Here is a 27,334-nt window from a genome sequence, read left to right on the forward strand (position 1 = left end):
AATGGACAAATGAATAAATGCAGTATGAGCTCAGGGACACAGAAACCTTTTAACCTGCTTAGTTTTTCCAAAATATCTAGCACAGAACTAGACACACAGTAGAAGTCTAAAAGATGCTTAGTGATTTAGGGCAGTGGGATATAAGATTATTTCTTCAGTTCAAGATCTAAAGTGAAATTACAAGTCCTATCTTTTGTGTCTGATTTCTATAGCAAGAAAGCAATTACGTTTGTCCTGTGTAACCACCGCCATTCAGACCCGAGGAGTCGGTTCTCTAATTACCTGTAGCTCCGAGCACAGCTGAGAAAGCGTTTCTTCAACAGCAAGGGACTCTAGGAAGAATAAAAGTGCAATTGAATGGGCACACACTGAAATGCAGCCGTTGATAATTGTACGAAAGAAGCATTGGTTTCAAGTTGGCATTAAAGTCACACAAAGAAACACAACTCCTGAGGACTCTCTTTCTATCCCTTCTAACTCCCTAAAGGGGTTGTATTTATAAAGAAAGAGGATAAACCTGACTTGGAGCCATGTGACTTCACACTTGACAAAGGTCAACATCGTCTCATGGGTGCATTTCTGAGAAAGAGTAGATCCCCACATTCATATAGCACGTTGAGTGGTTCAAAGTGAGTCCACATTCTTTGGTGCTTTTGTGGGTACACGTACACCCACACACACACCCACACACTTGTGTACGACACATATGGGAAAGGATTTGTATCTTCATCATACAGATGAATGATGGTAAGTCCAGGGAAGTGGACTGGTAGAGCTGAGCCGGCTGCTCCACCACCTCTGATGTTAATGATCCTCACAACCTTCCATGCCACCCACAGAGGAGCCTGCGGTCCCGTTGTCTCAGCAGCAGGAGCCTGGTGCTCCTCAGCCATTTGTGATTTATTGTTCACAGTTTTGCCTGTGCTTGAACTCTTCTCTAGTCCCATTATGCATGGTCCATGGTTTGCACTTGGCCATGGCATGGGTTCTAATGAAAGCTTTTTTGCCCAAGTGAGTGGAAGCAATCCCTCTGTGCCTTAGGATCCTTGATGAGAGTGTGATGGGCACACACCTATCCACCCAGCAGCTCTACTCAGGTCTGTGAACCCCGCCCAGGGATAATGGACTTTTGTCATATTGATCACAGCTGTGTCCTTGGTGTCTGGCACATAGTAGATCTCAGTAAATACATGCTACTGAGTAAATGAACAAATAAACAGTTCCTTTGGGTAAAAAGAAGTAAAGCAAGAAGCCAACTGCTACTGTACAATCTCCACTTTTCCTTTGAGCTCTGTAAACTGGCTCTGATTCTGTGCATGTCTTTATTGCAGGCATAACATTTGAATCTGAAAAAAAATTCAACTCCACGGATGTGTGATTCAAAGAGTAGCGCCTGAGCCCAGGGCCTGTCTGGGGTGTTAGAGCTGATAAAGCTAGATGGTAAGATGGCAGCAGAATTCAGTTCATCAACAACAACACTGCACCTCCTCCTTCAGCCTACATTCCAGGCACTGTGTATGGGGGATGTGAGGGAGCTCTACTCTCAAGGACCCCAAGTCTAGTGGGGAAGAGAAATATGCAAAAGAATCATTGTGATGTGGTGTGTTCAGTGCAATAATGGGTAGTGTACAAGGCCATAATACCACCAAAGCCATGACTATCTCAGCAGGTAAGGTCTAGGGGTACAGGGAGGGAAGTTGAGGTAGTCAGAAGTGTTCTATTATTAACCTTGAATACCAGGCTAAGGACTTGGCCTCCATTCTAGGGGCAAAGGGGCCTCATTAGAGGACTTTGAGGAGAACTACGATGCATCACTCACTATAAATGAGTGTGACATGATACAAAGGACCCTGCCCTGGGGAGTCACTGCAGGATTTCTGTGCTCCTGAAATGGTTCTGCCACACATTGCTGTGTGACCCTAAGTCACCTCTCTGAGCTTTGGTTCCACCATCTGTCAATCATGAAAGACTGAGGCCCACTGATCTCCATGATGTCCGAAGACATACAAGGAGCAATATATCCACAGAAAACCAAATATGATGGCTACTAAGACGTTTCTATAATCATCCAAATTAAAAAATATATATGTAGTTCTTTCTTAATATTGTTTTACACTCTTGTAAGTTGCAAGTCTGTAACTACAGCCTAATTAAGAAAAGACTATAAACAAGCATTTTCCCTCAGAAAACAACTTAACTTTATGCACCAATAGCACCAGGTGTGTAGTAGGTGCTCAATAAATGCTTGGTGGAGGGGTGAACGCCTGAATGAATATACCTTGATGTGCTCATGTTTTTTCTTCCTGTATTTGCACATCCAAGATTGTCTCCTGCTAGAACGATGCAGAGTACAGAAAAACCTACCTGCAATGGCTGGCTACTGTGACACTTGCAAAAGCATGTGGACTTTTCTCAAGCTCTACTCCAAAAGGGGAAGGCCGACTGCTGGGATGAGGTTTTCCCCCTGCCTGGCCCCTTACCCAGCTCCATGTGTGGCAGCTCTGGGATGTCCTTCATGATGACCAGGAAGTAGGCATGGAGTCCCCGGTAGGCGTGTAAGAGCAGGAAGCACAGCTCCCGGTGCCACTTGTAAGCATGCTGCATGCAGTTCTCGGAGGGCACGTAGAAGCTCCCCTGTAGGAGAAACGGAAACGAAAGCTGAGCGAAATTAGAATGACTATTGCACACTGCCTCGTCCTGAAAAAAATTGGGAAAGAGTTCAAGATTCCAAGAAAAGAGAGCGTGAGTCTTCCCTAGACCTCTGTGCGAGAAAACCAATGAAATCTGCCAAGCCTCTGTCTTATCATGTTCAAATTAACATAACAATAAGAATAATGATGATAATAAATGATGATGAAGGAGGTGATAATGGCACTGACCTCACAGGTCTGTGACAACTGATTGGTACCCACTTACAAGCCTTTCCCTTCCCACTATAAGAAGAGGCCAAGGGGACAGACAGAGGTGGCCTCCTTTTCACAGGGAGATAAGGAATTTAGAAAGACCCTCCTAGTAGGTGGCGGAATAGTATATAGTGCTGAAGCAGAGAAAAATGCATTGTTGTAAAATCGGGAGATGTCGTGCAGTTAAAAAATCAATGTTGACAGTGCATTTTGTAAGAGGCTCTGAATGTGAGCATGCAGTGTCAGGATGTCTGTCCCTTATATTTTGTTTGTAGCTGTAGGACACATTAAACTGGTAGAATTGCACAAATATGGTTTGTCTGATGAGGAAAAGATACCTAAGTCCCCAATTTACTTGGAGATCTAGACATGATGAAAAAAGAAGGAACAGGACAGTTCTGACTTTGCAAACTCAAAAGAGAAGGATGTCTTGGGACAAATTTCAAAAGGGATTTAATGTGAGAACAGAGAAAGGAATCCCATGTGGAGGGGCCTGGGCAGCAGAAAAAGGGAAGTACTGAGCCGTGTGCTGGAGAATTCCATGGACATCCATCCACTGCTCACCTGGCAGTGAGGGAAGGAAGGAAGTAACTCTTCATGATCCCATGCTGCCTGTCTGTCCTACTGGAAGAAACTCCAGATGGAGTGTTGGTGGAATTCCATTCTCTTGGCTTTTGTGAGTTGACTTGTGCAGCTGGTGATGCGGAAGCCTCCTGCCTCGTCTGGTCCCCTTTGTCTTTGCCACCATCTAGAGGGCTGAGTTGGTCAGTGGGGGCAGGGTGGGTCTGATAAGGATTAATATCCATCTGCACTTCATCTGCACTCCCAAAGGTTCCATGAAGGCAGACAATGATGGATGTAATTATAATTAATCACTGCATCATGATGATTGAGTCACGTGTGGCACAAGAAGCTACCAATTAGAAAACCTGGATGGGAGTCTAAGGTTTGCTGTCACCTAGCTTTGAGATGGTCTTAGGTCAGATTCCTAGGAAAGAGAACCAAGACAGAAAGATGCCTTCAAGTCATGAGATGTGCTCTCAGGAGCAACACTGTGGGAGAGTAGGATAGGGCAGAGGGAAGAGTTGTATTGCACTGTCATGCAGTCAGAACAGAAACCTTAGTTCATCCTGTGGGGATCTCTGGACATGCAGAGCTGTCTCACGTTAGAGTAGGAGCTGGTCTTTGTACCCATGCTATGACCAGTACTGGATGTGGGTTACCCTTGGGGAGGAGGTATGACCTTGTTCAGCAGTTCTCTCAGACAGGACAATCTCCATAAAAGGACTTGGCCAATTGCTGTTGGCCATTAACATCCTTGGTAGTGTGAGGAATAAGCTATTCAAGCCTGAAGATGGGATCTGGTCAATGTACCACTAGATCAACTGGAGAGACCCTCAGTAGCTCTCTCCATTCCTCAGGGCCTGAAATAAAACCTGGCTTTGCATTACAAGGTCATCAGGTCCCTTCTGATTTGAACTTAAGAGAAGCATTCAACAAGGTTTGGAATCAAAAGACTTTTCCATTTCATAAGTAGAAAATTTAGTCAGCTGGAACATCTGTATTCATCAAGCACTCAGGATAATCCATATATTCCTATTTCTCATCTTTCCTATTATGTTAAGATGAGAAGTCAGTACAGTTATAGAAAGACTAGCAGAGCTTATGCATAGCAGGGCGTGTGTGTCAGACTCCCCAGGTCTATGGAGCAAGAAGAAATCCACTGTTTATGAAGCATCTGGATATTCCCATCATATTTCATCTCATTTATCTTATATGGTGCTTCAAGGAGCACCATATAAGGCAGATACTCTAATTACAATTTTCAAAATAGAATAGAGATATGGTAAAAATCTCAATATTACCAAAAGAAACAATATAAAGCATCTCATTCCCCAGAGTCCAATAATTTCTCGTAGATCCTTCTGGAAGACTTCCAAATGCATAGGTGCATATATGTATGTATATGAACTTATATATGTATGTGTGTCCCGATAACATTCACAGACACACTCCCAAATTAGCAAATGCTCTGGACATTTCTGTTCCTTGCTTGTATCACTTACTATGCCTTGAAGTTGTTTCTGATTAGATCAAATAATAAGTAATAGGAATTCTGACTCCCATTTCATAGATCAAAACATCGGCTTCAAGAATCTAAAGAGTTCTACAAGGTGGCTCTGCTTTGCCCGCAGAAACGAGTCTTGAGTTCAGGTGCTAAGTGGAGGCAGTCCTTTCTCAGTATGCCACACGTGCCTCTAGAAACCGTGCCCGGCAGAGGACAGATGCTCGACTAGGTCTGCTTGCCGTGGCTGAGGCATTAATTTAAGTCCTGCGGTGCCTCCATTAGCTGTGACTAAGCAGAAATAAAAGCAGACAGGGGATTAACAAGGGCATCAGATCCAGGAGCTATGAGTGCCCAGTCTGTTTGCTTCAAGCGGCTCTAAACCTTGCATTTTCTGGTCCTGCCTCCTGCTCACAATTGCATCTTCTTATCACCAAGGCCTCCTTTTGAAAATGCTTCAGGATCCATTAAAGAGGGCAAGAATCTATGAAGTCTGTTATTAAGTTTGATTTTGAAAACTAGACCCCAATATCACATGAATGTTTCAAGACAGACACAAAGAAAATGTTGGAGAATCTTCATGGGCTGATTCAATAGGATTACTGAGATAATAAGAACTCAAAATGCTCACTGAGAGAGAAACTGAAAAAACATATGGCTGGAGATTATTATAAACAAAACAAGACAAACTTGTTCTCCATAAATTACCCAACAGCATGACTTTTAGAAAGTGAGTGACATGCCGCAGAAAATCCCATCAGCTGGCCCTCTAGGCCTGCAGAGCAAGCATGGAAGAGCCAGTGTACCACCATTGGAAATGCGTGAAGTGGGTTGAAAAGCCTTGCACAATCTCCGCAGCACAAAAAAGAACATTTTAGCACCCCCTTTTTCAACAGTCTGGAAAGGACACCCTAAATAATACAACAGGATTCACACAGGTCAAGCAGAACATTAGGCTGTGTGTGAGTTCACAGTGGAAGGCTCCTGGCCAGGGCCCGTCCCACAACAGGTACATCATTTGTAGAGGGGAGAGTCATGACATGGCCTTTTAGGGTTTCTGTGAAGGATGAAACAAGGCTATTCAAGGAAAATGCGTATTTAGTGACATCCCAGTGTAATGTCAGTGTGTACTAAAAGGAACATGTTTTTTTTGAGGAAGATTAGCCCTGAGCTAACACCTCCGCCTATTCTCCTCTTTTTCTGCTGAAGAAGACTGGCTCTGAGCTAACATCCATGCCCATCTTCTTCTGCTTTATATGTGGGACACCTGCCACAGCATGGCTTGACAAGTGGTGCATAGGTCAGCACCCAAGATCCAAACGGGAGAACCCTGGGGGGAAGTGGAGTCCATGAACCTAATGGCTATGCCACTGGGCCAGCCACAAAAGGAACTTTTAATCAGGACACATCCATTGATGGCCTCCAGGAACATGTTTATGGATTATGTGGCTCAAACATCAACGGCGATCCACTTAGAAACCTAAAAACAGATTTTAACGTAATTGAAGTCTTTGGGAGCTTTGCAGAGACATGATTCGGTTGGAACACAGTACCTTGCTCATGAATCGACCGTTCACTATCAGGGTCACTGAGCTAGTCCCTTAACACCAGAAGGGTCAGTTTCCTTTCGTGGAAAGTGGGGACAATAATAAAGTCAGAGTGCTTAGCAGAGTGCCTGGTTTATTTTAAGCACTTATTAAAGTTAGTTAGAGAGTTGTGCTTTTTACTTCATTGATTACCTGACAGAGATAGCGAAACTTGCTATCAAATTCCACCTTTATATAACTACCTCTCATGTCCACATCTCTAAATCTAACTCCTGCCCTGGGCTCTAGATCTCTAGAGATTCCAAACTGCTGATGGGATAGCTTGCCTGTTGTCCCAAACGCATCTTAAAAGGAACTTATCACTGTCCCCCTTACCTGATCCTTCTCTTCCCTCTGGTCTTCATTGTGGACCCACTTTGCCCAACACCCAAGAAAGCCATTGAGTTCTCCTAGGCCACAGACTTCTCTCACACCTCAGGAATCTCATAAAGTTTTGAGGGTTCTACCTCTAAAACGTTCTTGCTCCTGCCCTAGTTCAACTCATTGATATTATTCAATCGAATTATTGAAACAACCTTGTAATGACCCACTGCTCTGGTCTTACCTTCCATCTGTGGCACAGAGTATGCAAGTTGATTTATAGCATTACTCACTGTCTAAAAGATCAAGATCCAATTCCTTAGCATGGCATTCAAGGCCTTAAGCCCTGGGCACATTTTCAGGGTCTCTGCTGCCTCCTGTTTCACTCCAGAGCTTTAGCTGATTTTCTCCTTTGAAAGGCCTGTCGCTTTGCTGTCTGAAACTCACCACCAAGACTCAGGTCAATGTCACCTCCTCTGTGAAGCATCCCCAACCACTCCCTCCTCTCAGGTCCCTTGCACATTCCTCATTTGACCACAATTATTTCTGTATATCTCTCTCTCTCCAAACCTCCCTGAACTCTGTGAGGGGAGAAACAGTGTGTTGTCTTTGAACTTGAAACACCTAGAACATAGAAATTCAATGAACACAAAGACAACGAATGGATGAAGGAAGGAACGAATGAATTGTAGCACAGGTCTCTACAGGTCTGGACAACATAGACTTGATGAACACAGGCCTGGATTTAAGGTCAAACTTATCCTTGTCTCCCATTCTTCAGAATGGTGGGATTTCACACAATTTTGGGATTTGGATGTGGATTTGCTAGATTACCACAATAATCATGCTATAGATATTTACATCCTACATAAATACACTTATTTATACTTTATATGAAATATGTACACACTCCAATTTTTATTTTGCGTGTGGTAAGCACTGATAACTTTTAATTCAAACATGTCCATAAAAGCAAAACATATCAGTATATCTTTTGTGTTACAATTATGGGAGGACACATAAAATGAACTTTTAATATTCTGGATATTTATTTGAAAAAAAAGTACAAGCTATATCAGACCTCAAAATCTAGAATTCTATAAATAGCTGCTGTTCATCATATGCCTACTGTGTGCCTGATACTATGTTTTTGGTCCCTGGATTCCAATTCTTGGTGATTCAGTGAGATTTTATTATTATCCCGTGTTTAACAATAAGAAAATAATAATAATAACCACAGTATTAATGAACAGCTGGCATTTATTATTTGACCTTATTAAATGTCAGGCACTAAGTGCTATACACATATGAATCATTTAATTCTCATGCCAACCCTATGAAACAAGTATGATTATTTATGCCCATTTTATAGACTGGGAAACTGAACCCCACAGTGGTAATTAACTTGTCACAGGTCTCATGGCAAGCAAGTAGTGGATCAACAATTCAGACACAATCTGGCACTGGAAGCCACACACTCTGTGTCTTAATGCTGGGTTAACTCTTTGAACTAAGCTTCAGAAAGTATCACACCTCCAGGAAGTAAGAGAGCTAAGCTTCTGACTCAGGTTAGGGCCCAGGTTTTTGACAAGAAATTAGGTCTATAAACCACAAAGTGAATCAAAACCCCTTTGTGCTAGCCTTAGCTTTGCAACAAACTCGCTGTGATCCAGGAAAATAATTTTAACTTTCTGGCCGTTTAATTACCTTGTCAGTAACAAATTGTTGCTATCTTAGTCAGCAGTTCCCAAATTTTGTTCCCCAACACACTGGATTATGGTGACCAACCAGCTGTGAGTTGAACTATAAGTATCTCTTACCAAAACCAGTTAAAATATAGAAATCACAAATGATTTCATATTAACACAACTTGATTCAAAGTTGTCTGTGTTGTCCGCTTACTGACATCTCACAGAGTTTACTAGAGCAGGAAGAAAAGTGGGAGCTGTCAGGCTTGGACCAAGGGGTCGGGGGTGGGTGGGGGAGGGACTGACACTCCAAGTCTAGGTCATATTCCCACCCACGCCTCTGCTCTAGTCTAAGTGTATGGGCATGCTGCTCTGCACCTGTATAAGGTGCCACATCAAAGGATCCTGCAAGCAACTGTTGAGCGATCACAGACAAATCTATGCAGCTCCAGCTATGTAGGAAGTAAACTTGGTTTTGTGTTTCTCTTATTCTATGAGTTTATTGAACGCCCATCTCCCCTCCTGGAAATCAGGGGCAGAATATTATTCATCTTTTGCTCCCAGCTACTTTCACATAGTGGGCAATCCATTCATGTGATTGACTAAAGTGACAGTTAGAAAAGATGAAGGGTAGTGAAGCTAGAGAGCTGCCTTCAGCTCACTAAGGGGGGCTATCACATGGGAGCTTCTTACAGAAAGCCCCAGTGAATGGAGCTAGAACCAATCAAAAGTTCTAGGAAGGCACATGTTATGGGTGAGAACACTACTTTTCTACGGTTGATGTGTTTTCAACGTGGAGGGACACCATTAGCATAATACTCCTGGCACCTCTTTGCCCATTTATTGGGCAAATGGTGAGTTTTGGAGAGGAAACTGGGCTTTTCCCTATCCTCTTTTCCTGGGAGCAAGTACTCCCTCAAGGGCTTTCATCTCCATCATTGTCCACGATGGGGTAAGACTGGTAGAGGAGGCGGTCTGCAAAGGAGGCCTACATCTGTCTAGCACTGCAATTTCTGGGTAGGTAAGTAGTTATTTCTAGAGTTCAATATCTGGGAGCTCCCTTGATGAAACACATACACCAAATGATCTCATAACTCAGTTTGATCTCCAATTTGTCTTATTATTTTGTTTTATTATCCAATTGGTTCAGCACTCAGTTGGGGAGAAGAAGATATTGTCACTCAGCCCCCTTCACACTCAACTGCAGATTTGATTTCCTTTGATGGTGAGGTCACTGGCATTAATGCTGCCCTACTGAGGCAGACTGCCTCAGAAGTGTCACATTACCTGGGGTGCTCAGGACCAGAAAGAGTAAACAAGAAGAGCTGGCCAGTGTTGGGTGGAGGGTCAGAATAGACTAGTGGATTTCAGTGAGTATTTTGAAAAGTCATGGGGGTGCCACAAGCAGCAAGAGAGAGGCATTTTGGAAGAGGTTCCCACTCCACCTGAGCCTTTCTTTCACAGCAGATTTATGTGAAGGGTTCCGCATAGGAATTCCTTTGAAAACAAATTCCTTGGTTAAGAAAAATAAAGTTTAAAGATCACTGGAATAAACTAATGACACTTGAGGGTTCAGCTGTTCTATTGTGGTCCAGAAGACAAGTACAAATTGTGTAGCTGAAAAATCAAATCTCAACAATCCTTTTTGGTCATTGTTTTCATTCCTGATTCTTAAACACTGTTTTATTTCATCCGTGTTTATAAGCCTGTTTTAAACAGGAATTTTTAAAAGATAGTTTTTTTTATTCAGTTTGCTCTAAAATCACTGCAGGGTAAATTTTTTTATTTTTTTACTTTCATTTTGTGTGGCAAAGCAACAGAAATTCCACAAATTTCCAGTGCCCTTGGAATGACAAGAATGGCCTTGGGTCAAGGGGTCAAGTCCAGCCTTTGCCACTCACCAGCTCTAGCACCTTGGACAGGGACTTAACTGCCCTCATTGGGCAAGCGTGAAGATAAAGGGGGACAATTATTTGCCTTCCATAAAGCACAACAAACACGCAGTCTATTAGTCTTATGATTACTGTTGGTACGAATTCCATATGAATCCTTTCACTGATGTACTTAAGTGATGGCATTTTCTTTAGTAAATTGGTAAATCCCTACATCACCAAGAGATCTTGACCTACTTAGAACTTTAAAAAGTAATAACTTGTTAGTACTTAGATAAGTTAATATATTGACTCTGAGTAATTCATAACCATCTTCTAAGTTACCTTAATGCCTATGACGCATTTTGGCTGAATGTATATATTGTTGCTATTGATCTATTTGACTTTAGAGAACTATATTTTCATATTAGAAGTACTATTTTTGGGAGTCTTATTGGGTTTCTTTATATACTTCAGCAAGTGAGTGGAGTCAGTCCAATTTTGTTTGTCATCATAATCTTAATTGTTCTATATTTGGTGCTTCCTGTGTATCCATCACTGTGCTAAACATTTGAGCTCCAGAGATTAACATACACTGTCCCCACCTGGAGTAAAATATACTCAAGTTGGAGGAAGTAGGAACACAAACACATAATTGCAATGAAATGTGTTAAGTGTCATACTAGGAGAATCTTGGATGCTGTGAATTAGTGATGGAGTATACACAATGATTAGGAGGGGTATTGAGGGCTTCCTAGAAGAGGTGAGGCTTCAGTTGGATCTTGAAAGGTTAGGCAGGTGGGGAGGGATTAAGGGAGGGCATGGAAAGCACAGGAATCATCATAAACAAAGACACAGAGTGAAAAAAATGAACAAAGAACAGGGAAATATCATCACCGGTATACTGCTAAGGTAAATGAATCCGGGAGAGAAAAGCAGGAGATGATGCTAGACAGACTGGCTGGAATCCAGCTATGGAAGGTTGGGCATATCATGCTGATCAAGAATCAATTCCCAGGGTTTTCTGGGTAGAAAGGCAGAAATGCACAACCAGAAATGTGCAAAATGTGTACTAGTGTGCCCGTCAAGGGGAGATGGGTAAGTATGTGTCGAGGCTCTCCTCTATGATCTTGGCTTATCACTAGTAGTCATTTCTCATCCTCCAAGCTTCAGGGAAGTTGAAATCATGTTGTAAATTTACAAAAGTGGAATGGGCTCAGAGAGGTTAAGCAAATGGCTCTTGGTCCCATAATTACTGAGACAAGTCCAGGATTCTAAAACAGCATAGCCTTGCTCTGTTATCCCACAGGGTGCTGTTTTGGATTCACCAGAATCAGTCTTATCAACTGAGGGCAAGAAAGTGAGAACAGGGATAATGAAAACAGCAGGAGTAAGGTGGAATTGCCATTAGATATACTGGACTAATTATGCAGTGTGTGAAGTGTCAAGTGATTATCACTCCTATCCCCAAGAGGCCAGTTCCAAGATCACAAACTCAGACATATCTGCAGAATGAGTGAGCTGTCAGTCTCAGAGCCTTGGGACATTGTGACCATTGTAACTGTTTCTACTTGGGAAAATGGAAAGGTTCACTATAGTGTCTTAAAGATGTAAAATGCTATGCTTTTGTGATTTTAATTATGAAAGATATTAAATTTCTTCAACTGACTCTGGGGCAGGCAGAGTCAGCGTCTGTAGTTACTGTCCTATTGTGCGTTCTGAAGTCTCTTGTGTGAATTTGGTCCTTGTCTCTCCCCCTAGAACTCCTACTGGACTTTCTATATGGTTCATTCTGAAGGGAACCTAGAAAGTAGACCCAAGCACACCAACATTGGAAATAGATTATATTTTCTGATACATATACAAACATACAAATGCCCATGTGGCTCCTCATAAATTTCCTTATCTGAGACTCACAGAGCACCCAGAATCATGCCCAAGTGTGAAGTGGGGGACCAGGAGTGACTGTAGGTCTCAAAGACAGACAATTGGTACAGGGCATGGCTATGACTTAAATAAGATATGCCTAATCTCAGAACTCACATTCCTAACACCCACTGCCAATTCTGGTCTCCCCATAGAAGATGCTCTATGAACATCAGTTCTCTTTGTCCCATCCAGAAAACAGATCAGCCTGTTCTGAGAGATTATTAAGGCAATTGGGAAGCTATTGCATCACTATTGTCATATTAGAATGATAGTTCTATATGAAACCAGCTCAGAGTATGTCTAGTTTATATTGGAACAATCATAGCAATTTTAGAAAACAAAATAAGAGCATTTGCATAATAAATCAATTTCCTTAGAGCTTTTAAATTAACTCTACAAACACGTGTCATTATTAGCCTCATTCTACCGATGAAGAGACTGAGTAGTGGATCTCTCAGACATAGTGTCAGGAATTGAGAGTTTCCTACAAAAACTATTTATCAAAATTAATAGACCAAAAATAATCTAAATACATTTTAAGAAAAATTTGGATTATGTCGATGACCGTATTGCAATCAAATATTGCTCTGCAATTTCAGGAGTTGCGTTCACCTTAGGATTAAAGATGAATTTGTTAAATAAATGACCACCAAGGTGATAGAATTGATATTGCATTGCAACATTTCTTAATTGAGGCTAGGACATTTGACCTGTTTTCAATGCTGGTCTGCATGTATTATCTGCTTGCTATTTGGCAGTACTCTGTTGAAAATGATGGGCACCCTCTACGTGGCACACAGCCCATCATGTATTTGCGATAATTTATTGCCTTACCTATAAAACAGCAATAATAGCAGCCATTACCTCCAAGGAAAATGGTGCGGAGCAAGTAAGATAGGTCATGGAAACAAGGTACTTTGAAGGATATCTGGTGGAGGTGAGCACCTGACAAAGAACAGACATTGTTATTATAGGAAAAGAAACAGGCATAGAAGCCAGCATGCAGGTGTGGGAGGAGAGATGACAAAGTTGAAAGTGCAAAGAGAGGACAGGTTAGAGGGCCCAGCAGGTAGAGTGATGATGCTGGTCATCATGCTGGTGACCATACTGTAAACATGCTGCCTCCCTTTTCTCTGAGCTACAGATATTGAGGCAAAGACAGTGGAACCAGAACCATTTCCCTGTGGTTTTCCAAGACAGGTGCCCCTCTGGCCTTTTGCTTATCAGCATTGTAGACAGAGCCCTCAAATTATACGAAGAGGCCATTTCACAACTGTGTCTATTAACAAAGACTCTGCAGACAGTAGATTCTTTAATTAAAGTGACTGGAGTGAATGCATCATTCCACTGTAGAAAATACTTAACACTCCACATTGGAAAATGCTGAATCTATCTACTGAAACATTTATAGCTTTGGCACTTTTGTTTTCTAGAATTTTACTTCCATTTGTTCTTCATTAAAAGCAATTCCCCAAACTGTGTGCAATGTTCAGCAATTTTGTTGGCAGTTGGTAAATTGGATTCTTAATATTTAATCTAATTGAGAACAACATTACACAACTCAAACTGAACAAGCAATTTAGTTGTCAGATCATCAAAAAACCCCAAACACCTTTCTGATGAATGTCTTTATTTTTACAGTCTAGCTTGAAGAAAGGCTCTGGTTTAAAGAAAAAAATTATCATTCTCCAATTCAATCAGATGTATACATGATTCTTAAAAATTACCAAATAGTCGCTATGTGTGATATTTTAAAAACATGAGAGACCGTGTGTTGAGTGAAATGAGCATGCTCTCCGTTGCCAGGGTCAACCTGGATTCAAATACTGGCTTTGCAAATAGTAAAGTTGTCAGGGTTCCTCCACTCCCCATGTGAAAATACTGAATCTATCTATTAAAAACAGTTTTGGAATGAGACACCACCTACCATATACGATTGTTGATGGGATTAAATTATATAATAAATCAAATGCCTGGTAGATATTAAGTGTATCATATGGTCACTCCATAAATAGTAGCTACCATTAATAAAGTAATAATAATTATCATTATTATAGTTAATTCTATTGTTTTTATTAATACCATTATAGTGTTAATAGAATATCTTCTCATCTTTTTCCTCCTAATTTGATTATATCCATGAGTTACAGGAGACAGGCAGATAGAGCAATGGGAGACTGGTTACAGTGGTTATGTTATGTGCATTGTTTTCGATTTGATGGAATCTCTTTTTGTTTTACTTGATGTCCTTGATTCTTTACGACTTTGTTCTCTGATCTGGCAGAAACATCTTTTGGGGATAGGGTTTTAGTTTGTTGAGGATCAAACATTGAAGAAGTTTATCTCCCTTGTAAACTGCTGTTTGTGGATTTAAGCAAGACAAGGGTTGATACAAGAGGTGAAAAGAAATGAGAGTGGACTGGAGGCTGTATAAAGGAGAGAAGGTCTGATGAACTTATTTAAGAGTAGAGAGAAAACAACAAACTCCTCTGGGCTAGAATCCACTTAAAGGTCAGGACAAGTAGGCAGCACAAAGAACAGGAGGGGTTAATGGATATGAGCGCGTTGGCAGTCCTGGAGATTTGTGGCTGGAAGTCAGCTCTCAACTTGACTCACAGTCACCTTACATGTGGGCCCCATGGCTTCCTCATTGAAGCTTCCTACTCCAGAGACCAAGGTTTGGCCACTCTCCCTGCAGTTTCTCCTTGCCATGACTTTAATTGCCCCAATACCATCCTACTCTGTCCCCAAAAGCAGTCTCGCAAGCTAATCTGCCTGCTTCTATACTCTATACCTGCATCTTCCCAAATCCCTGTCACAAATGGTTTTGATAGCCCCATGCTGTTTCTCAACTGAGATCCTAGTAAATGAGTTATTCTCTTCTTGAGAACTGCTCTGTCATTTCCCTGACTCAAATGCTACTTTTAGTAGTACTTCTATGCCAAGGCAAGATGAACTTCTTTCAAGAAGAGTTTGGGGATGTTTTCTACCCTAATTATGGTGATTATTATCACAAACAGCCATATTTTAGAACTAATCAGAATATACATACATAAAATGGTGCCCAAGCCACTCATGTATACATTTATTCAAGAATAATTTATTGGGTGTTGTTTTGGGGCTAAGCACTAAGCAGGGTGCTATTAGGAATTGAAAAAAAAACATTATTGGTACATGATTTCTGGATTCGAGACCCTTGTAGTCTAGCATTTGAGGCAGTACATAGATGAATGATTTCAGTACAGCCTGGTAACTGCTGTAATAAATTTATACACGAGTACTACTGCAGCACAAAGAGAGGCATCTGCATCATTCTTGGTCCACTCAAGAATTGCATGTAAGAAATGACCCTATTATTTAAAAGAAATAGATAAATAAAGGAGGAAGAAAATTCCAGGAGCATATGTGAAAGCATATGTAAAGGAAAATTTTTTGCAAGAGTAAAAAATAAAATCGATATCATTTTAGCATAGTATATGTATGGGGATAAGATTGAAGATGAGTTTAGATGTAGAGGCATGAGGCAGTATGAAGGCCTCTCTTGTCCGTCATGATGATAAATTTAAGGTTCATCATCTCATATTAGCCTTGGTGAGATGGGTAGAGGGAAGAGGATCAGAAGACAAGGGGTAGGTTTGGAAGCTGTGTATGGTCTAGAGAAGAAGCAATTAGGGCATCTGCTTAGGAAGAAGAAGAGGAAGGTGGAGAGGCACAAAAACAAAGACATTTAAATAGAATTTGAAGGGATCAGTCACTGATGTGGATGTAAAAGAGAAGAAGGGATCAAGGATGATTCTGAGGTTTCCGCTGACTCACTGAAATAAGCAACACAGAAAAAAGGTTTGGGTCCTAGGAAGATGACCCAAGCTGAACAGATGTGATGGTTAAGATTAAGTCTCTAGAGTCCAAAAGCTTGGGTTCAAATATCAGCATCATCACTCACAATCTTCATTCACAATCTACCTGATCTTGGACCAGCTACTTACGTGTTTATGCCTCCGTTTCCTTATCTGTAAAATAAGGGAAATACTAATAGCTTATGGAAAGAGTGCTAGAAAAGAGTAAATCAGATAATGTATGCAAAGGCTCAAGACAGGGGCTGAAAGAGAGTAAGAACTCACTATATGTTAGCTAATAATATTCTGTTAATTAATTGAAAGTAGGGAGTCAGATCTGAATATTAGGCATGGAACCACATCCCTTATATCTCTGTGAATTCACTGCCATGATCACCCGAGACAAAATTATGTAGCAAAGAGAACACTGGACTTAAAGTCTTAAATCCAGTATCTAATGCATACCTTATGGGCAATCCTAGGCAAGTCACTTCCATTCTCTGGGCCTCAAGCTCCCCTTCTATGAAAGGGGTTAACAAATCACAGGGGTGTTATGAATATTAAATGAGACAACAGGGTGAAAGGGCTTGGGGAGAGAGCACTATGGAACTCAAGGATCATGTTGCCATAACTCGATGCATCAATGCTGATTCTCACAAAGTACAACTAAAGCATCCCGGGAAGTTTGCATGGGCTCTCCACTCTCCCTGCCCTTCCCTCCACCCATGAAGGCTCATATCCAAAAGGCAAGGCCAAGCAAAGATTAGAGTATTCCTTGAAGCCTCCAGCAGACATTTGGGTAGCCATGAGCAAGCATCTGTTTCTTTGAAAGTGCTCTTGGGAAAGAGAATGAGATCAATATGGAACAGGATTCTCTGTGCTACCCAGAGAAAGCAGCCAATGAGGCAGAGAGGACAGCAAAAATCAATGAGTAATGACATTCATTTCCAATAAGAAATACTGAAGCATACTACGTCAAAGGGAAAGATACAGCCAGCACAGTCCTGGGCCTGCAGACAAGGAACCTGTCTGCACCTGGAATGATCTGAAGACACGATTCCAGGAGGATTTCATTGTCATGTCTACTTCAGGAATAGGAGGCCCAGGGTGAGTGGTGGCAGAGAGTTGCTGGTTGCCAAAAGAAATATACATGGCTACAACAAAATTGTCTATGAAGCCTCTACTAACAGAATTTACAACTATTGGGGGGCATGGTTAAATAAAAGAGGGCATATCTAATCCATTCAGGAATAGGATTTTTCAGAATAACTTTTAATAACATTAGTACATATGATGTTAGTTTAGTGCCAGGTGCTTAACAGCAATGAGGGTTACATTATGAAGGAAGAAATGGTCTGCCCCTTGGGGATTTCAATCTAGTAAGGAAGACAGACAGCCATTTCCAGTGCGATGGCTTCGCACAAGGTGGGAAAGAGAGCAGTGAGAGTTCATAACCAGCCTGCATTGTTAGGTAGAGCCTCCTTGGGCATGTGACCTTCATTCTGAATTCCAAAAGATGGGCCAGGGGAAAACTAAAAAGGAAAAAGTAAAATCTGATATTCTGCCTTTCTCATTCATTTGGGAAATAAATACTCAGTCCCCTGTTGTGTCTGTGAACAAGATGGCACTTGAAAAAAGCAGCTGTTTCTATACTAAGCTGAATAGCTAGTGATGGAGAAGACGTTGGAAATTGAGAATCAGATCCCGAAATTCTGATTCATTCACAGGAACCTTTGACCTGGCAGGCACTGCAATAAGCATGTTTAGATAACATAAACCACATCTTTGAAAGACAGCCACAATGACAAACATTTTATAAAAGGAGAAACTGAGGCATGAGACCACAGGTGGCAGAGTCTACTCAAGCCCCAGGCCATGGAGTCTACCAGCTTCTTCACTTCCCCGCTGTGTGAACTTGGGCAACTTACACAACCTCTCAGTGCCTCAGTTTCCTGATGCACAGTTATAATAATGATAGTCTCATAGGTGTCATAAGGGATAATGAGATAATGTATGTAAGTGTTGACTGTCATCAACATCATCAGCAAAATCGTCATCATCATGCAGCACCTGACAAACACACCCACTTAGGTCAAGAGTGTGGAAAATGTATTCACAATGTGTGTTTACACAAATGGAAATTAAATGGAAAAATGTGCTTTATGGCTAGAATTATCTCTATAACTCCAGATACTCATATCTAGACAACAAAACAGTATAGTTGAAAGAGCTCTTAGCTTAAGAGTCAGAAAAACTGATTTCAGAATCCCAATATGCTCCTCTATAAAATGGGGGAAAAAAAGCCTTGCTTCTGGCCTTCCTCATGAGTTAACCGTTTGTTCCCTCATCATTCCTAACATCAGTTAGTGAGTGTCCTCCTACGTCCAAGGCACTGGATCCAGCAGCTTTCAACAAAGACATGGCCCCTTCCTTGAAGCTTTCGTAGTGATGGAAATAAAATGGGAAAAATATAAGAAGCAGATTGTTACTATGAAATAGCCATGGGGTAAAGACAAGAAACTTGAGGGTTTCCCTAGGCAGGTTTTAAGTTTAGGAAATTTTCCTTTCTATAATAAAAATGGCCTCTTTCTTCCAAACAACAGCAAGACTCTTAATGAAAGACATACTTAACTTCTACTCCTTCACGCTCAGTATAATTGATAGACTCTAATGGATGCAAATTTAGCATTTATGGAAACATGAGAACTCAGATTACTTCCAAATATGTGAGCAATGAGACTTCAGGGGAAAAACTGAATCCATGTAAATGTAGTTCTTAAGTTAATCAAAAATCTGTTGTTGCACACGAACAAAAATAGTAATAATTCTACTTCGATTACTTCTAGTTTTAGTAAAAATAGTGAGAAAAATAAAAACAAGAGAAGAAATAAAGGAGAGGAGCTACGATTTATTCAATATTGACAATATGCCAATCACTCTAAATACATTAACCATGAGAACAACCCATGGCGTTAGCATTCTGTTCTGCTCAGAACAACAAATTAATTTAGTGTAATACACAAAAGAGAATGATCACTTCAAAATTATATAGAGGTGGGTTAGAATTTTGGTTCAAATAACTTCCCTGAGGAAAGATGACTGGCCTCTCAGATCCTCAGTTTCCTCATCTACAGAATGGGTCTCATAATTAGAAATGTTCACGGATGTTAGAAGACTCAAAAGAGATCACGTTTGCAAAAACCGAGCACTGTGTGCAACACATCGTAGTTGCTCAGTAAATATCCCTCCTTTTTTCCGGGTACTAGATTTCATGCCTCCTAAAGTATATTGCATCCACTGAGTCTACACTCCCGAGATCCCATTCAATGACCTGCCTCTCCCAAACATACACACAAATACACACACACACACACACACACACACACACACACACATGAATAGAATGGTTCAGACTAAGCAACACAGCCGAGTAACTGCCTGCCAGACACTGGCAATATGCCCTTTGAAAAATTAAACAGAACCAAATTAGAAAATAAAACCACTTCTAAAATCCCAACAATAAACATAAGTTGAAATGAGTTGAACACATTGCAGGTGATGATTAATATCATGTGCTTACTTACCAAGCTAACCCAAAATGTGTTATATGGGCAAATGGCATTAATAATCACACAGCTGAACACTAGCAATTTGGTCTCCATGGGACCAGAAGGTAATATTACACCACTGTTCTTTGATGGATCTTTTATTATCTCAATATTTGAAAAGTGATTTTTCAAAATGATAGAAACTATGAAATATATTCAATTATGCATAACATTGGAGATAGAACATGTGGAGTTTGGAATATTCCTTTGGTCCTGCTCATTTTTCAGGGAGAAAAGAGAAGGACATTGATTGGGAGAACAGGCTGATATCTTGGGGAAAGGATCATAATATCTAGTTTTCCTGTAATTTTTCGAATTGCTAAGCCTGGAACCTACCCCTGACAGCTTTCACCATGGGACTGGTTCCTGCCTTCAGTCATTTTACACAAGCCCACCTGGACCAATGAACACCCAGGGCCCCAGTAAACTCAGGAGACCACTCAGCAAGCATTTAGTAGAAAACATCACATCTGGTTAAATATTTGAGTTGGAAATTGAGAAAATATAGAAAGAACACTTAAGGTGACAAATGAGAAAGGCCATACCATCCCCAGTTAGCCAAAAACAAAAAACCAGAGTCACTCTTGAATTTTCTCTCTATTTCACCAAGCCCTATTTATTCTCCCTCTAAAATACCTCTCACTCTTTACCACGACTACTCCCATTTTCTGTTATGGTCACCTTGGGTCAAGCTGGTGCCTAGTTTACTGCGAGGATCTCCTACCTACTCTGCTCTTTCCCTCTAGGAACTCTCTGGGGTGACAGAGAGGTAGGTTCACATGCGCTGGTGATAAGCAGCTAATAGAAACTAGTACATATTTAACAGCTTATGGAAGGCTGACCTTGAGCCTTGCACAATCTTAGTTTTAATGTATTAACTCATTTACTTCTCAACTCAAACCTATAAATTGTCCATATTAATGTGATTTCTGTTTTACAGATGGGTTTAACTCACGTATAGAGAGGATAAGTGACTTACCTAAAATCACACACACACACACACACTGGTGCACAGAAAGTGGCAGAGTCAAGAACAGAGCATGAGCAATCTGGACCCAGAGTCCATGGTGGCTACTGTAGGCACTCAAGTAGGTATATCATTTGAAATGTTTGAGTTGCTCAAAAATGACAATATTATCACAGGGGCCCTCTGTGGTTGGGTCATCCTTCTAGCCTGGAATCTGGAACAGACCTGATGCTTTTCTCAGCCCTCTGTTCTTTCATATGCAGTTCAAAAGTCACTCTAACCAGCAGCTGAAGCGCCCCTCTTCCTTCTGGGGCATCCTGGAAAGGCCCTACTGTGTTCAGATGCTAGGGAGAAGCAAATAGCCCAGCTGTTGAACATGGAGACACTGGAGCTACATGACCTGGGTTTATATTCTAGACTGCTGCTTAATAGCTGGTTCCTTGAGCTTTCTGCGCTTTGGTTTCCTCATCTTAAAAATGACACTAATAATAACCTGGTTCACAGGCTGCCATTATGATAAATAAGCAACTAAAGGTAAAGAACTTACAAGTGTATCTGGCACATCAATCATGACGACAATGATGGTGGCGGGGTGGTAATGAGGATGAAAATAAGCTCTGTGTGTATACTGCTACCTTACAAAAGACTTCCAAGAAAACTCATTTTTAAGCCCTCTATTCAAAGAGCTAGTATAGATCTCATCACATGGTTTACAAGGAAACAGGAAATAAAACAACAGCAACAACAACAACAAGTACCTGCATGTGTACTGATATTAAAAGGTTCCACTAAAAAGGGGGGTGGGGAGGGAAGAGACCACTGCTTCATCCAACAATGAGTAACAGACCAGGTTTACCTTTCCATTTGAAATAACCAAAAATCCAGATAAAATATAGGAAACAATGTCTTTCAGACATTGGGCATCAGGCTTTACAGATTACAAATGAAGTGAGCCCTACTACTGTCCTAACACACTGTGTTCAGGGAGTTTCCAGGACATGATGCATGAAGATGGAACTTGTGTAAATTCTGGCAGACTCCCTGAGTTGAGGTGACCAAGTGAAGAATACAGGGAGCCCAAGGGGCCTGGAGCTCCTGGGACAGAATCCTGGAGAGGAGAACAAAGAAAACAATTCCCAGAGCTCATGAAGGGATGGGAATAATTGGAGTTTTCACACATCCAAGTGGAAAATCTTACAATTCATGGGACTCTGGGTAGAGAACTCAGAAGGGCATTGTCTCAGTTGTTGGGTAAAATTACCCAAGACTAAAGATTTCTCTGGTCCCTCCTAACAAACCTTAAAAGCAAGTCTAAGAAGGATCAAACTGGTTCCAAATAAGTTACTTGCATCCCATAACAAACTAAACACATATGAATATATTAATCTAGCACTGAAAATGAAAAGGTAAAATCACAATGCCTAGCATTGAATCAAAAATTACCAGGCATGCAAAGAAGCAAGAAAATACAGCACATAATGAGGAGACAAGTCAAGCAATAGAAACTTATCCAGAAATGATACAAATAATAAATAAGTTCACAGCAAAGAGTTACAGTGAGTAAAAGGAAGTGAGGTAGAGAGTGGTAGGTGGAGACACAGAGGAGAGAAAGGAGGAGATGGAGAGAGATAGAAGAGGAGTTGAGAAGGAGGCAGAAGCAGGAAGAGGGAAGAGAGATAAGGGGATAAACAGAGCTAGCCATGTAAGAAAGGGGAGAGATAAAGAGACAGAGGACAAGACAGATTTAGGGGCAGACACAAGCAGTGACAAAAAAAAGGATACATATGTGATGACAGAAAGAGGGGAAAATAGTAGTCACCTGCCTTACTTCATTATAACTCTTATCAAAATTGTAACTTATGAAAAAAAAAGAATCCACAGGAGATGCTGATGTCCACTCTTGGTTAACAACTACTATATGACCTCCACCTGCAGGGGCAGCCCCAGGAGAGGCTCCCTGTTTGTGGCCTGGTACCATGTTCAAGGTTGTTTATCACCAATGAGCTACTAAGAAGTGCAAATCTGTTGAACTTCTGATGTCTATACCTATGTGAAAAAAAATAGACTGAGAGCTGAGATGCTATGAAGCTTGACAGGCATATGTTGGCGGGGGGTAGACCTGTGTTTGACAAGGTAGATTTGACAGGCTGAGCTGAACAACAAACTCCCCTGAGCCAGCTTATTGGGGGTGTATGGCATATATTCCAGCATTCAGCTTGCCTATCTGAATTTCTCTTTCTTTCTCTTAACTGTAAGTGGACCTTTAGTCCAAGAAGAGAGAGAGGAAAAGGAGGAAGGAGGGGAGAGGACAGTTAGTATTTCAACGGCTGCCTTCATTGCAGCAGGAGGCCCATGATGATCCCTGTTTCCCAGGATTTTCTCCAGCTATCCACCTGCAGCATCTGCTCTTCCCAGGCCAGGTAAGACAGGTAAGATCTTACACCGAGGAGGAAGAGGCAGAGGCTTCAGCGAAGTAGGTGTGCACTGTCTTGCTAATCTGCCGACTGGGTTCAAAACAGAACACGGATCCTTTTGTGGGGATTGCTTCATCTCTCCTGAAAACATAACCACATGTACCTGTGTAAGCACTCACACGTGTGTGCACACACTCAGCACACTCACACTGATGCTTGCAGCACTGTCACCAAAAAGCCAATTCGTCAGTTCCTGGGTGTTTTTGTTATTGGAGGAAGTCATTTAAAGGAGGGTCACTGCATTCATATCCTATGCGCCCTCTCCCTGCAGAACCTCTGCTGTGCCCTTCTTTTTGGTACCTTCTGCATGGGGCCTGCCAGAAACCAAGTCTAAAATAATCATCACCAAAGACGTCTGGACCTAGCATTGGAGACCCTACATGATCAGGCCCACCTTCCACTAAACCCCACTGTGTATCCTAGATCTCAAACACCACAGCCTCAAAACAGGGTTTGCACATCAGACTTTTAGTCTTTGATAAATCTGGGTGTCTTTCTCCAGAGACACATAGTCATAGTCAGGATAGATTAGACAGTGCTGCAGTAACAAATAACCCTGAACTCTCAGTGTGTAACACATAGAAGCTGTGTTATCACTTATGCAAAGGCTGCTGTGGGTCAGTAGTTTTGAGTAGTTTTCCTAAAAGCAGTCATCAGCAATCCAGGCTCCTTCCATCTTGTGACACTCTCACCTTTCACATGCGATCTCCAAAGTCACCACAGAAAATGGAATGGAAAGCCTGGAGCATCATGCAACATGTTTTTAAGGGACGAGCCTTATGTATTCCATTAGCTGGAACCCAGACACATGGCCCCAAACTAACTGCAAGGGAGGCTTAGAAATGTGTTCAGATACGCATGTTATGAAAAAATGGGACTGGTGAGAAAATGGCCAGTCTCCACCACCACTGTCATTGTGATCACCAATGATCTGTTTCACTCCACACCTAGATCACCCTCATGCAAGGGGAACAACTGTACTCTCGTGCCCTCACGCATCATATTCCAACTGTGGTATTTCTGAGTGATGGGAGGTGATGTTGAAATTAGATCCGGATGTGACTTTTCTTGGTCCAACAACCAAAGATCTAAAAGTATAAGCTATATAAGTGAACTGGCCTTCGCAATGTACAATGATAGAAGTGGGAGAGGGTAACTGACATGGGCACTCCCACTGGGAATGGGAAAAGAATAAGAGACACACAGTAGACTAGGCCTACAGCAATCCTGAAATCTGCTGAGGAGAGAAAGTGAAGACTGGGTGCGGGAAAGGTTTCTTGATTAGGCCTAATTTCTACTATGGGTTAGAACTCTGGTCCATTCCCCTGGATCCGTGTAACCTGTGGCCCCAGGGTCTGCCTTCTGGAAGGCTGAAGCAGGAAGTGGGGAGCCCGATTCTTTGGGGACACGGCATTCAAAGCCTATCTCTTGTGCTGTATCACCACTGGCCCAAGGGTTGAGATTAGCCCAGAATAGTCAATCAGTCTTGTAGTCCAAGCTTGTGGTTCCTTTAGCAATATGATTTTCTTAAAAACTTTGTATGCTGTCAATCTATGTGTTTCTGGTCTCTTCTACGTGTTCTTAAATCTGCTTCATTACTTTGATTTCCTGTCTCCAAGTCTCTCTATATAAAATAAATGGAAGCTGACCTGAAGCTTTCTGGGTTTGCATGTAGGAGAGTGGGAGCAACAATCTGATTTCTTCCCCAAGCCCCCATCACTTTATTCAACTGAGAAGTTTTCCTGGGCTCTGTCACTCAAAGTTGTTTTCTTTTTCTTTATCTTTTTAAATATGATTCTTAATGTTTGTGATCAAAAAGAAACAGGCTTTCCCAACTCTGCCAGTCCCCAAATTTCTGCATAGACTTTCTCTGTTTCCTTTCATGTCTGTTTGAAGGACAGTTCATTCTTTTCTGAGCTCACCTGTTTTTTTGTAACTAAACACAGCCACAAGGAGCACAGATGCACTGCCAGTGTTCTCTTTCCCAAGCTCCTCCTCCGGAGCAGTGGGTCTCACCCAGAGGTCATTTTGCCTCCCAGCGGACATTCGTCAATGTCTGGAGAAATTTTTGGTTGTTACAACTGAGTAGGGGGTGCTATTGGCACTTGATGGGTGGAGCCGAGGGATGCTGCCAAACCCTCTGCAGTACACAGGACGGCCCTCACAGCAAAGAGTTATCCAGCCCCGAATGTTAACAGTGCTGAGGCTGGGACCCTTGCCCTAGGGACACAGCTCAGCAGCCCTGTGGTCTGCATTCCGAGTTCTCAGAGGCGACCGTTTACCAAATGTTCTGCCACTGTGTAACATGGATAATCACATGTCCGTCTTTTGATATCAAATTCCCCATTTCTAGATGCCTGAGTACTAAGGTCAATGCCATGAATTTTAGGTTTTTGTTATGGTGGGCCCATTGAAAGACACAAATTTTTCTTAATTAATACTAACTGCTGTAGCAAACAACTTCTAAATCTCATTTACTTCACAGCATTATTTTTTTCTGTTTTTGAAAAGTCTGATACAGGTCAGTGGATCTCCTGTGTGACTCTCCTCCAGTGTCTCCAGATCCAGGTTCTTTCGTTTTTGTTTTGTGCCTCTGAGGTCACCATTGAAAGGAAAGAAAGACCAGCGATCAAGCAAGAGGTTTGAAGCGTAAGGACGGGAAGAGGCTTATATCACTTCTGCTCTCTTTTTACTGGCCACAACCTAGTTTCATGGCCTAAATCAAATTGCAAGTGTGGCTGGGAAATTTGGTCCTCAGGTGTGCCCAAGAAGAATGAATGGGATTTTGGAACATCTCCTCAGTCTCTTCCACCCCACCCCACCCAAACTCCAAGGTTCTACATTTCCTGATTTAGCCCATCTGCACGGGGTGGCCTCTGCTGAGGTCACTCAGCACAGACACTGGGGGAAAGCAGTTTTAGAGCCTCAAAATCTTGGCTCCCCCATCTGTTTCCCTTCCACTAAGACCATATTAAATAAAAAAAGACCTTCTCTTTGACATCAAGACATCCACTGGGGAATATTTGCCCAGCTAGATGGCAAGAAAGAAACTCACGAATAACCAGTATTCTGGGCAAAGTCTGGCACATATTTTGCCATTCAGCAAGAACTAGTTGAGAGGTTTTGGTCCCCACAAAACCATCAACAGTGAAATGCTTTATATTCAGAGCTTGTTTTTAAATTCATACAATGCTGAGCGTATCTTGACAGAGTTAGACCCAACACCTCAGCCAACTGCCTTTGGGATTGTAACTGCGCCCTCTCTCTCGCTCAATAATCAGTATTTGCACTGGTCAAAGTATTCAAGAAACCACCTCCCAGATGCCTCTCTCCCCTCACGTATGCTTGGAAAACATGGCGGACCCATTCACGTTACCGGTCAGAGCCACAGTCAATCCAACAGTCTAGTCCTCAACCACCCAAAACACCTATGCTCTGATGAAGAGCCATCGTGTTCTTAGGCAGCCTCTTCCTGCATCTGGTCACTTATAGCTGACTTTCCTTAGGAGGCCACTCTTCATAAATGATAAATCACCTTGCTAGAATGACTGCCTGTGGGATGGTGACTGGAGACCAGCAAAGTTATGTGGAGATCCGGATGCTGGAGGTTAGGCTATTGGGTTGTTGTGATAACAGCGACACCAGCTTTAGTTTAAGGAGCCCACACTCCCTGCTGGGCTCTGTCTGACTGCTTCAGATCCATACCATACTTGATCATCACAGTGACCCTGAGAGGTCAGCCCTGTTATCCTTTGTACACAGTCTGCAGGGTCCTGCAGGAGGTAGCTCCCACCTACCTCAGCAGCTTCACTCATATCCCTTACCCTCTTGGTCACTAGGTCCCAGCTCCACTGGCAGTAGCATCCTTCATCACATCACTTTTCCCACCTCAGGGCCTTTGCCACAGCAATCCCTTCACTCAAACATTCCTCCTCCTCCAGGGTTACTGTGCGCTCACAGGGTGCCTTTGTGCTAACCAGAAAGATATTTCTCCCCCAGGTGGATGAACTGGGGAAAAAAGTTTTCTCTTCTGGGTGAACACCACCCCAATGAAGCACAGCCTGGCAAGTGGGAAATGAGCAGGAT

The 27,334-nt window shown here is 41.9% G+C and overlaps 1 protein-coding gene across 2 annotated transcripts in view; it reads right to left on the bottom strand.

The window, feature by feature from the left end:
• The window catches only part of FAM135B (family with sequence similarity 135 member B), a 282,611-nt gene that overhangs the window by 40,969 nt on the left and 214,308 nt on the right, over positions 1-27,334 (bottom strand). For both annotated transcript variants that reach the window (XR_011493402.1, XM_044781144.2), the window contains exons 8-9: positions 2,481-2,634; positions 283-332 (exon numbers count right to left, since the gene is read on the bottom strand). Coding sequence is in view for 1 of the 2 variants with exons in the window: in XM_044781144.2 (XP_044637079.2) it covers positions 283-332; positions 2,481-2,634 (204 nt within the window). In the remaining variant the exon portion in view is untranslated. The remainder of the gene's footprint in view (positions 1-282; positions 333-2,480; positions 2,635-27,334) is intronic.

Source organism: Equus asinus, chromosome 12 (assembly GCF_041296235.1).
Source record: "Equus asinus isolate D_3611 breed Donkey chromosome 12, EquAss-T2T_v2, whole genome shotgun sequence".
Classification (NCBI taxonomy): Eukaryota; Metazoa; Chordata; class Mammalia; order Perissodactyla; family Equidae; genus Equus; species Equus asinus.